The sequence below is a fragment of the Geotrypetes seraphini genome, chromosome 11 (genome assembly GCF_902459505.1).
Source record: "Geotrypetes seraphini chromosome 11, aGeoSer1.1, whole genome shotgun sequence".
Lineage (NCBI taxonomy): Eukaryota > Metazoa > Chordata > Amphibia > Gymnophiona > Dermophiidae > Geotrypetes > Geotrypetes seraphini.
In genome coordinates this window covers 99,832,829-99,845,136 of record NC_047094.1, presented here as the reverse complement: position 1 = coordinate 99,845,136, position 12,308 = coordinate 99,832,829, and the positions used below count along the sequence as shown (strand labels likewise).

Below are 12,308 nucleotides of genomic sequence, written 5' to 3'. Positions count from 1 at the left end.
TCTCCTCAGAAAACTCCTCCAATCCCAGAGCCCCATTCCCAGCCAATCCTCACTCGCTCTCACCTAACCTATCCCTACACCTCTTACTTCTACCCCTCCCCTTACCTAATTTGCTAAACAACCCACTACCCATTCTCCTACCTACCTGCTAATATTTAATTAACCCTTTCCCCCCAACACAATCTTCGCTGGCTCATCCAGCATTATAAGCCCACAGATTAATCTGCAAGCCACTTTAATTCTCAGTTTAAAGTAATTACCTAATTAAACTACTCATTTAGGAAAGTAATTAATTATTGTTTACCTGCTTAGATTACCTACTGTAATTGCTTTTCCTTTATGATATCATATCCAAAACCACATATGGTAATGGACGTGAAGGGGTAAAATATCCATCTTATACATAACCCGAATGTAAATATCACATTACTTCATCTCTTCATGCTTATTTCAAGGAGGTTTAATCAACTCATGCCAACCACATCCTCTGCCATGTCATGTCATGTCATGTTGTACTAGTTACTCTTCAAAAATAATTACAGCTTCTAATTGTATATTGTTCACGTTATTGTATGTGTTTTTTGGTATGGTTTTTCTTTCTCTGCAAAAACATTCAATAAAAATACCAAGACTTGATTACAGTTACAGGATAATTTCAAAAGTAATTAGCTATTTTATTGATTACTGCAGGAAAATAATTACCGCAACTAATTACTAGTAACTCAATATCGCACAGCAATGACAACCCTTTATGGACAGGAAAAGGAAAGAGCATCCCAAAAATATGCATAGTATAAAATTATCACTTATGATAAAATGCAATGAAATGAACCAAGTTATATACATAGGAAAGCAAACTCCATACTTCAAGGATTCATTGAAGAAATCCCCTACTTTTCCTTCCGGAAACAATTGAAATCAACCCTGTTCCATCAACACTATGGACCCCTAGGCGATTACTCGCCATAGTCTGCGTATGTCTGTATAGTCTTATGTTGCCTTTTTATACGCCTATAGCAGTGGTCTCAAACTCAAACCTTTTGCAGGGCCACATTTTGGATTTGCAGGTACTCGGAGGGCCTCAGAAAAAAAAAAAAAAAGTTAATGTCTTATTAAAGAAATGACAATTTTGCATGAGGTAAAACTCTTTATAGTTTATAAATCTTTCTTTTGGCTAAGTCTTAATAATAATATTGTAATTTATAGCTAAAGACACATATAATCAAGAACTTATTTTAATTTTGAGATTATGATAAACATACCGAGGGCCTCAAAATAATACCCAGGCCAAGAGTTTGAGATCACTGGCTTATAGCATTCACAGTGCCCCTCTTTCTTCTCTTCATATTTTTCTAGCATGTATTTAAATACTTCTTGCATAGATACTATAATTAGATTGTGAGCCCACTGGGACAAAGGGAACATTTTCTAATGACTGAAAACGTAACCCTCATTTCTAATGTGTTAGTATTGTAAACTACCTTCAACAATCGAGGAACTGGGGTAGACAAATACCACTAGTTAGGCTGTGTTAACTTGCCAGAAACTCCACTTTCTCATGGAAATTACAGACAAAAGCTGGATAAGGGAAAAGGCCTCGGAAGCCATAAGGTGCAAAAAAACATCAGGGCTATGAGTGGGGGCTAGAACTAAATCTTGGCTCCTCCCATGCTTCGATCATCAGCCAGAAAAACCCTTAACCCGCTGACGATGGCCAATGTTTCACACCTGAAGAAATGATCATTTACACTTAGGGTGGGAGGAAGGGTGGGAAGATATTATTAATATAAAGAGGGTAAGATTACTGGGCAAATAAATGTCGCTATGTTTTATTGTATAATCATTGAGTGGAGGGGGAAATGAGTCGTTATATATATAATTGTAAGTGGATGTGCTTAAATTGATGTTTTATGTGTTATACATTCATGTATTGCACTTTTGAAGTATGGAAAATCAATAAAGAATTATAAAAAAAATATACAGTACTCCCCCGAAATTTGTGGGGGTTCCATTCCAGGAACCCCCGTGAATTTCAAAAAACTGCAAATGCGGTTTTGAGCCTGTCAAAAGGCAGGGGAGGCAGGAGAGGGCAGCTGGAGAGGCAGGAGAGTGCAGCTGGAGCGCTGGCGGGTGAAGAAAATCTCTCGCAGTCTGCTCCAACTGTAGTAAAGTCGGGCTACACCAATCAGGAACTGCTTTGACACACAGCTCCTGATTGATGTAGCCCGACTTTACTACAGTAAGAGGCGGTTGGAGCAGACTGTGAATGAGCGCATCCGCGATTCGCAAATTCACGGGGGAACGCTGTACCTACAAATAATGCATTATAAAAGTCTTTAATTTTCTAATGACAAGACTCTGCACCACTGTCCAAAAATCTGGCCCCGACATCAATGCTTTCGCTCTGGATAGCATCTGCCATACATATACCTGCATAGTAAGCTATGTATCCAAACACACTCCCAGCAACCTCATATGTGACAAAATTGGGGGTATAAATGAAGTCTGGGGCACAGAAAGGGCGAAGATCCTTAACACAGCAAGATTGCGAAGCTGTCGGATCTATACTACCCCTGGTGATTGAAATGCACAGCTGAACATTAAGCTAAGTCTATTGTTCTTGTCTTTTAATGGAAGAGGACATATATTAAAAACAACTGTTTAAGCCCGTTACATTAACGGGTGCTAGAGTAGATGTGTCTATCTGTCTTTCTTTCTTTCTCTCTCTCTCCTTTTCCGCTGTCTGTCAGTCTTTCTTTCTGTCTTTCTCTCTGCTTGGCTGCTTTCTACACTCAGGCCCAACAATTGTCCCTCCCTACTTCCATCCTATGTCCTTAGTACCCCTTCCCATGTCCTTAGTGCCCCTTCCCATGTCCTTAGTGCCCCAGTGCCTCCTTCCCATGTGCCCTTACACTCAGGCCCAACAATTGTCCCTCCCTCCTTCCTTCCTATGTCCTTAGTACCCCCTTCCCATGTCCTTAGTGCCCCTTCCCATATCCTTAGTGCCCCTTCCCATGTCCTTAGTGCCCCATTGCCTCCTTCCCATGTGTTTAGTGCCCTTCCACTGTCCTTAGTGCCCCAGTGCCACCTTCCCATGTCCTTAGTGCCCCTTCCCATGTCCTTAGTGCCCCAGTGCATCCTTCCCATGTCCTTAGTGCCCCTTCCCATGTCCCACCTCCTCCCCCGAAGCTAGCCAGCCTACCTCCCTCTCTATCTGCCGCGCTAAAGCCAGCCTGCCTGCCTACTTCCCTCCAGCACCGAAGCCTTCCCCCCCATACTGGCCCCCGCTGCTGCTACCTACCGTTTGGCCTACCGCCGCTTCAAACTCTCCCTCCCCCCGGTCCGCTGCCGCTGGCGTCCACTGCAACTAAAGCAAAGGGAAAAGGGTCCGCCGCACACAAACCGCCGCAGGCTCCAGCTGAACGCATCGAACACTGCCACAGAGCTACAGAGATCACAGAGGCAGGGATTACGAAGTTGTAAGTGCGCATGCTCGCTTAGGGTTTTATTATGATAGATGTTCCGATGCCTATGATTGTAGAAAACTGAAATCGTGACTGGCTGGGTATGCCCCGAGGACTAGGGTGAGAAACACTGCACTAGCCTCCTTTGTAAGCGCTCCAAACCTCCTCTACTGAAACAGGAGCTTTGAACATTTCATTTTGTTATCAGTGTTCAATTAGGTTTCCTTAGGACTTTTTATTAAAGCTTAGCACATGCTAAATACTAAAAAGCCCATAGGTAGAAAATGGCTCCTTAGCATTTAACGCTTGTCAAGCTTTTGTAAAAGGAGTCCCTTTGGTGTTAATTTTTTTATTTATCTTTTTCATATAACTGCCTGAAGGGCCACTGTTTACTTAAAGGGCAGGCTAGCAATACATTAACAAAGTGCAAAGTTTCTTACCTCTCGGTGACCCCAGGCAAAATAAAGAACATCCAGAAATGGATGCCAAAGACAAGTACGACTTGAAATACACACTTCCCAAACATCGTCTTCCTCAGATAGATAGCTCGGTCCACGATCATGGTTCCGAACTGAAGCAAAAGCATCACCAAAAATGCTTCAGGCACCTGGTCCTCGGATAGGGATTCAGTGATATCGGCGGCAGCCGAGTGTTTCTGCAAACATTAACAACAGTAAAAAGAATACATCTGTCTGTTCAGACCTAAAAAGGGAAATGGAAGCAACTGATATACCAATGTAGGGTTACCAGACGAACGGATTTCCTCCTCCGCTCAGCGCTCCCTTTGCCAAAGTCCTTTCTTCTGATGTAACTTCCGGTTTCACAAAACCGGATGTTACATTAGATGGAAGGACTCCGGCGGTGCAGCAGAGGGAAAGCCCGAACGGGTCTCTACAAAGGGGCCGACGAATCGGTGAGTTCGTTTTTTTTCTAAAAACGAATCGATTCGAATCGGAAATCGGGCAGCACTACTGTGAAGAGACCCTGTCAACATGCTACTCAGAATCTATGTTGTAAACCAGGGATCTCAATGTCCCTCCTTGAGGGCCGCAATCCAGTCGGGTTTTCAGGATTTCCCCAATAAATATTTATTGAAAGCAGTGCATGCACATAGATCTCATGCATATTGTCACAACCTTAGCCCTAAAGCTCGGCTTGTGCCAGGTAAGGCTTTGGCTAAACCTAGCCCAGCCATTAAAAGAGCTAATCAGTGTGACAGGCTAGAGTCCAGGAATAGGGAAAACTCTGCATTCCCCTTTAAAACCCAGATTACAGATCCCTGGGGAGGGGAGGACTATGAGGGTAACAGCCTGGAACAGCCACAGAATCCTCCTCCGCACTCAGCTAACTCCCAGCTGCAGGACCTGATTAGAAGTTCTGGGAAAACTAGGCAGAAGCTGCAGGCTGCCCCTCCCCCTCAGAGAACAGGGCGTGGTCACCTCAATGCACTAGAGGCTGCTCTGAGGAGGAGGCAGGCAGTCTGCCCTGGACCAGCCCAGGAAGGAGGTTTGCAGGACAGCTCTCCTGAACCTCAACTTTACCAGGACATTGAGATGGTGGATCCAGCCCCTGACCCTGAAGCTAACCAGCTAGCAGAACCAGAGCTCATGGACAGCCTAGAAACTGCCAACATTACAGAAGCTTGCCCCATGGAAGAGAGTTAAGTTTCATTGCTGGTTGTTTTCTGTTTGTATGCTCATGCTAGCAATCGTTTAGGCTTCTTCCTGGGGAACTCTTTGCACCTGTAAGAAGTAAGGGAGCAGTGCTGAGCTCCTTACTAGGTGCCTGAAAGTGAAAACCTTTTTGGTTAGGTTTCAATATGCTGGACTGTTTGAGTTTATGTTTTTCTTTTGAAAGCAAGAAAAGTTTCAATTTTTGATTGTGTTCCTGAGGAGGTAGTTTGGGGAAGAATCCACGCAATATCCTAGGTGGGGATTGTGGGGCCATTTGTGGCATTCTGTTGCTTACAGAAGAAAGTTAGTGGATTCGGCTACTCCCCTCCCCCACCAACTACTGTTAAGTTGGTTGGGGCCAAGCCGCCCTTTTATCTAGGCTTGGACACAACACTGTTTTCATTTATAAAGAAAGTGTGATGGTTGGTTACTGCCTATTTGCCAAAGGCAGAACGATTGGGACTACACTCTGCTACTTACCTGTGGCGCCTGCAAGAAAGGTGTGAGTTGTTGGTTGTTTGTTTTCAACTCAATTTTATTTTGTTCCATTTTCTTATGTTTTGGGAAAGAATGAACTGAACATTGTTCAAGCTTCATTTCCACAATAAAGTGGGACTTTATTTTCTTTTGAAAGTGACTGTTTGAATCTTGTTGCTTTCTCATTGGATTGTGTGACCAGCAGGACTTCCAGCTTTTCTGGAAGCACGTAGGACGCAGGCTATTCTGAGCGCTGACCGGAGCCAAGCGTATCCACGGGCCCGGCGGAGCCACAATATTCATTGGGGAAATCCTGAAAACCCGACTGGATTGCGGCCCTCAAGGAGGGACTTTGAGACCCCTGTTGTAAACAGAACCTATGGACAGCAGATCTACAATATTTTCAGATGGGACTGGGGGCAGAAGTTATTGGGGTGGGTGGGGGGAGAGGGTCATGGAGAAGCAGAAATAGAGAACGATTATGGAGATTTCAAGAGCTTAACTCTCAAGATTGCTGATTTTCCCAACTTGCAAGCACTGATGGTCTCCACCAATTTTTTTTTATACACCTCCCACCTCTTGGTTATGAACCACTGATCTTACATTACATTACATTGGTGTCTTCTATCCCGCCAATACCTTTCAGTTCTAGGCGGTTTACAACAAAGTTGGCCTGGGCATTTCCAGGGAGAATATATGGTTAATTGATGTAGTATGCATTGGGATCTGTGGAGGTTCGATCAGGTTTAGTTAGATCAGTGGTCTCAAATTCAAACGCTTTGCAGGGCCACATTTTGGATTTGTAAGTACTTGGAGGTCCGCAGAAAAAATAGTTAATGTCTTATTAAAGAGATGACAATTTTGCATGAGGCAAAACTCTTTATAGTTTATAAAACTTTCCTTTAACAGTTAAAAGGAAAGATATATAAACTACTAGCTGATGCCCCGGCGTTGCACGGGTATTTAATTATAGCAATAACACTGTAAATGGATTCAAATAAAGATACTTTATAGTGGTGAATGAAATTATTTTTTTCCAGCTTAATAAAAAGTACAATATTCAAATTATAATGTGAAATATTTGACAAAATGAATACAATACAACTAACGCAAAACGTGATTATAAACAACAATTTTAGTTTCACCTCCTGGAGCAAGAACATATAAATTCTTGGGTGAACCCACCCTTGAGCAAGCAACATAGAGTTGTGGGCTGCGAGACCCCCAGAACATATCACCCCAGGTAGTGAGGGATCTGCATACCAAGTTTCGTTCAAATCGGTCAAGCCGTTTTTGAATTACTGTGGGCAGCTTTTTACATTTTTTCCATTGACATGAATGGGTGATATCTGATTTTCTGTTTGTAGCTCCGCCCATGTGTGCAGGTGAGCCGCGAGACCCCCAGAACATATCACCCCAGGTAGTGAGGGATCTGCATACAAAGTTTCGTTCAAATCGGTCAAGCCGTTTTTGAATTACAGTGAGAATGGCAGCTTTTAACATTTTTTCCATTGACATGAATGGGTGAAATCTGATTTTCTGTTTGTAGCTCCGACCACGTGTGCAGGTGGGCCGCGAGACCCCCAGAACATATCACCCCAGGTAGTGAGGGATCTGCATACCAAGTTTTGTTCAAATCGGTCAAGCCGTTTTTGAATTACTGTGAGAATGGCAGCTTTTTACATTTTTTCCATTGACATGAATGGGTGAAATCTGATTTTCTGTTTGTAGCTCCGCCCACGTGTGCAGGTGGGCCGCGAGACCCCCAGAACATATCATCCCAGGTAGTGAGGGATCTGCATACCAAGTTTCGTTCAAATCGGTCAAGCCGTTTTTGTGTGATCGCGGCACATACACACATACAAACACACATACATACACACATACATACCTCCGATTTTATATATATAGATAAAGAGTTTTACCTCATGCAAAATTGTCATTTCTTTAATAAGACATTAACTATTTTTTCCGCGGCCCTCCAAGTACTCTATTTTTTCTGCAGCCCTCACATTTAAAGTTTAATATCTTTTTTTTCTCAAAACTGGCACATTTCAATCACTATATCGAAAATAAAATCATTTTCCCTATCTTTGTTGTCTGGTGACTTTATTTTTCTGTCCTTTCAACTATGTTTCCAGGGCCTTCTTGTTCTTTGACTGTTTTTCTCTCCGTCTTCACTTTCTGCCTTGCATCCATCTTTGGAAGAAACAGACTGACTATAATAGTAGTAATAATGTTTAACAGTGAGGAGAGAGTGGAACTACTGGTATTCAAAAAATGCTCAGAGAAGTGAAACCCTGAAGAGGGGGTGAAAACCACCTCTTGAGAGGAAGAGTTTACCATCCAATCATTGCATTCACATGTAGAAAATCACTCTCTGGTCACTGGTAAAAGTGTAGCTTCATAACTCTTATGCAGTGTTATTCCAAAAGTTGTATCAGAAAATTCTCTATATGGACAAAATGAGATGCACTTAGCTTGCAAAAAGTCTTAGAAAAAAAATGCTCAGAGAAGTGAAACCCTGAAGAGGGGGTGAAAACCACCTCTTGAGAGGAAGAGTTTACCATCCAATCATTGCATTCACATGTAGAAAATCACTCTCTGGTCACTGGTAAAAGTATAGCTTCATAACTCTTATGCAGTGTTATTCCAAAAGTTGTATCAGAAAATTCTCTATATGGACAAAATGAGATGCACTTAGCTTGCAAAAAGTCTTAGAAAGATTAACAGTCTCAGGGGTCCCAACGTGGCCCCGTTTCGAGATCTTCTGCTTCAGGAGACCCAAACGTGATTTGTTTAAAGCCCTCTGTGCAGATTTAGTAGATACAATTTTTTTGCCAAGAGAAATCTGAAAGAAAATATGTATACATTGTTAAAAAAAACCCCCCATCGCAGCAATATTCTCAAACTTACTGCAATGAGAGAAAAAACTTAACGATTGGCTTTTCACATCAAACGTATCATCAAGCAGAAGTGGCACATCATGCAGTATCACCCTGAGTTTCAGGTTTTTCCTCGTTTTGCCTTCACCAAGAACCAGAATCTTAAGCAACGCCTGGTGCATTCACAATTTTTCAACACACCTGCAGCAGCCTCCCTGGATGTGAGTGGGCACACACCGTGCGGTACTTGTAAAATGTGTCCGCACAGTGTCCCCATTCAGGAGATGAATCTAACCATGAAGAAGAAACCCACCTCCTTGGCCTCTAATTGTAACACCAAAGAAGTGGTATACATCATCCAATGCCCGTGTGGCATGAAATATGTGGGCCACACTATTCGGAGCATAAAGACTCGTATAGGAGAACATCTCAGTAGAATAAGATCTGGTGTACAGGAAGCCCCGCTGGTCCAACACTGGCTTCATCATGCTCACAGTATAGCTGATTTAAAATTTTCTATTCTGGACATTGTCATTCTCCCTCGGGGGGGTGATGTACAAAGGACATTGTGGCGTAAAGAACAGCAGTGGATCTATACATTGAACACTCTACACCCACATGGATTAAACAGTGAAATCGAGTGGGTTGCGTTTTTGTGATTCTTCTTCTCGTTTTTCTTTCTTCTTTTTTCAATTTTTTCTTTTTTCAACACGCTTTATGTAACACAATAGCTGGCTTGTGTCAGTAGAAATAGTTTTGACGTTTTGCTGACGTTTTGCTGACGTCATCACGCTCCAACGGAGGTCACTTCTCCTCCCCCTTTGTTTGATATAAAGCGGGTGAGGCGGTTCGTGCTCCTTGTCGTTTGGAATTTCTGAATCTTAAGACCGGTATGTGAGTTTTAGTTCTTCTTTTCCTCATGGTTTTGCCATAAAAGATGTTAAGTTTTTTCTCTCATTGCAGTAAGTTTGAGAATATTGCTGCGATGGGGGGGGTTTTTTAACAATGTATACATATTTTCTTTCAGATTTCTCTTGGCAAAAAAATTGTATCTACTAAATCTGCACAGAGGGCTTTAAACAAATCACGTTTGGGTCTCCTGAAGCAGAAGATCTCGAAACGGGGCCACGTTGGGACCCCTGAGACTGTTAATCTTTCTAAGACTTTTTGCAAGCTAAGTGCATCTCATTTTGTCCATATAGAGAATTTTCTGATACAACTTTTGGAATAACACTGCATAAGAGTTATGAAGCTATACTTTTACCAGTGACCAGAGAGTGATTTTCTACATGTGAATGCAATGATTGGATGGTAAACTCTTCCTCTCAAGAGGTGGTTTTCACCCCCTCTTCAGGGTTTCACTTCTCTGAGCATTTTTTGAATACCAGTAGTTCCACTCTCTCCTCACTGTTAAACATTATTACTACTATTATAGTCAGTCTGTTTCTTCCATTATTTAGTAATTTTCTGACTACATTGATATATATCCCTGTTCCTTCCTAACGTAGTTGCATCCATCTTTGGCATTAACTTAATGTTCAATTTTTCTGCTTTCTTTTCAAAATCTACGTTTCCATGTCTTACCTTCCCTTCTTATCTCTCTTCTTCCGTCCTATTTCCATGGTCTGGCATCTCTTTCCTTCCTTTCTCTCCCTCCCTCCTTCCTTCCTTTCCCCTGGTCTGGCATCTGTCTCCTTCCCTTTCCCCATGCCCTGGCATCTCTCCCTCCCCCTCCATGGTCTGATATCTCATTTCCTTCCCTCCCTCCCATGAACTTGGCTTCTTCTCTTGTTCCTCTCCTCTCCCTTCTCCTTCCTTCCCTCTCTTTCCCCAATTGGGTGCAGCAGCAGCAATAGAAGCAGCATTTCCCTTCCCCCTTTCCTGTGCAGGAGAGGCATTTCTCTTCCCCTTTCCCTACCTCTCCCTTTCCCTCCCTCTCCCTTTCCCTGTACAGCAGCAGCAGCATTTCCCTAGGGTCCCCCTTTCCTATGTAGCAGAAGCATTTCTCTTTCCCCTTCCCTTCCGTTCTCTTCCTTGTGGAGCAGTAGCGTGTCTGGCCGGCTTGTTCCGTTCAAAGCCGCGGGTGGTGGCTCCTTGCAAGATCCGCACCTGCATCTGAAGCCTCTCTGATGTTGTGACGTCAGAGAGGCTTCCGATGCAGGAGTGGATAGCTGCGAGGAGCCGCCAACCTGCGGCTTTGAATGGAACGAGCCAGCCAGACACGCTGCTGCTCCAAAAGGAAGGGAAAGGGGAAGAGAAATGCTGTTGATCGCGTCCAGACCGCAGGCCGCAAATAAAACCTGGAGAACCACATGGGGCCCGCGGGCCGCGTGTTTGATACCGCTGAGTTAGATCATTTGACAAATTTCTTGAATAGAAAAAAGTTAAGTTCTTTCCTGAATATTTTATAGTTGGGTGTCATAGTCAGTAGATTGGAGATGTGGTGGTCTAGTTTCACTGCTCTGGTGGCTAATAGTCTGTTGTATATTTTTTTGCTTTGTATACCTTTGATTGTGGGGTAGGGTGAAATGTGCATGAGTTCTCCTTGGTCTGGATGTGTTTTTCCTGATTAGGCGGTTACTCAGATAGCTTGGTCCATTTCCATTTAGGGCTTTGAAAAGGGTGCAGTAGAATTTGTATTGTATGCATGCTTGTACTGGGAGCCAGTGTGAATCTCGGAAAGCGGATCTGCACCTAGATCTGTAGCTGCATAGCTATAGTAAAGGGAAAGGGGTAGGGATATACCACTTTTCTGTGGTTACTACCGTGTTTCCCCGAAAATAAGCCCTAGTCGCTGGCAGCAGCATTGTTTCCTCCCGCCCGCCCACTGCGCATCCCCACCTCTCCCTCCCATCCAAACCGTGAGGCAGGAATTCTTTATAACAGCTTCGGCAGCAATCTACACAGGCTGCTTCGCGACCTTCTATCTCCCAGGTGTTCCTCTGCCGCATCACCGATGATGTAATCAGCAACGCGGCAGAGGAGATAGAAGGCCGTGAAACAGCCTATGTAGATTGCTGCCGACGCTGTTATATGGTATTCATGTCTCGCAGTTCAGATGGGATGGAGAGATGGGTCAGTGGGGGGGGGGAAATGCGCGGCGGCGGGCAGTGGAGGGGGGATAGAAAGATGCTACACCGGGGGATGGGAGGAAGGGAGGGATAGAAGCTGCAAAGGTTCTGCTGCACAAAGGGATGGGTGAGAGGGGAGGAAAGATGCTCCACATGTGGAGGAGAGAAAGGAAATAGGAAGAATTGGGGAGGAGAAGAAGAAGGGAGAGATGATCAATATATGACAAAAAAATAAGACAGCCTCGAAAATAAGACCTAGTGCCTTTTTTGGGCCCCAAATTAATAGAAGACAGTGTCTTATTTTCGGGGAAACACGGTATCAAAGCAATTTATATATAAACGTACTTATTTTGTACCTGGGGCAATGGGGGTTAAGAGATGCTCAGAGTCACAAGGAGCTACAGTGGGAACTGAACCCAGATTTGTTGACTCTCAGGTCATTGCACTAACTATTAGGTCACTCCTCCAAACATAGTCATGATACGCCAGCGCCTCGCACACTTCGTCAAGCCGCAGCACACTAAATGTCCTGGTCGCATCTCGAGTGGATGTCAACATGATGACGACGCCACGCGTACGCATGATGTCATCACGTCGACATCCGCACATGCACAAAGGCTCTCTGTACAGGCCCTGAGCTGCCAGTGGGGGGTGCCAGAAGGGAAGATGCGCGGAGAGGAGAGGCGCTGGTGTCGGCTGATTGCCTTCAGGATGTGCCTCTCGCCGCGATACGCTGTG

The 12,308-nt window shown here is 43.9% G+C and overlaps 1 protein-coding gene across 6 annotated transcripts in view; it reads right to left on the bottom strand.

The window, feature by feature from the left end:
* LOC117369215 (piezo-type mechanosensitive ion channel component 2-like) overlaps positions 1–12,308 on the bottom strand; it is a 209,942-nt gene that overhangs the window by 16,645 nt on the left and 180,989 nt on the right. For 5 of the 6 annotated variants that reach the window (XM_033963416.1, XM_033963420.1, XM_033963419.1 and 2 more), the window contains one exon: positions 3,905–4,119. In XM_033963416.1, the coding sequence (XP_033819307.1) occupies positions 3,905–4,119 (215 nt within the window). Of the gene's footprint in view, positions 1–485; positions 602–3,904; positions 4,120–12,308 lie in introns of those variants that run through there. The other variant, XM_033963421.1, reaches the window with a different exon arrangement.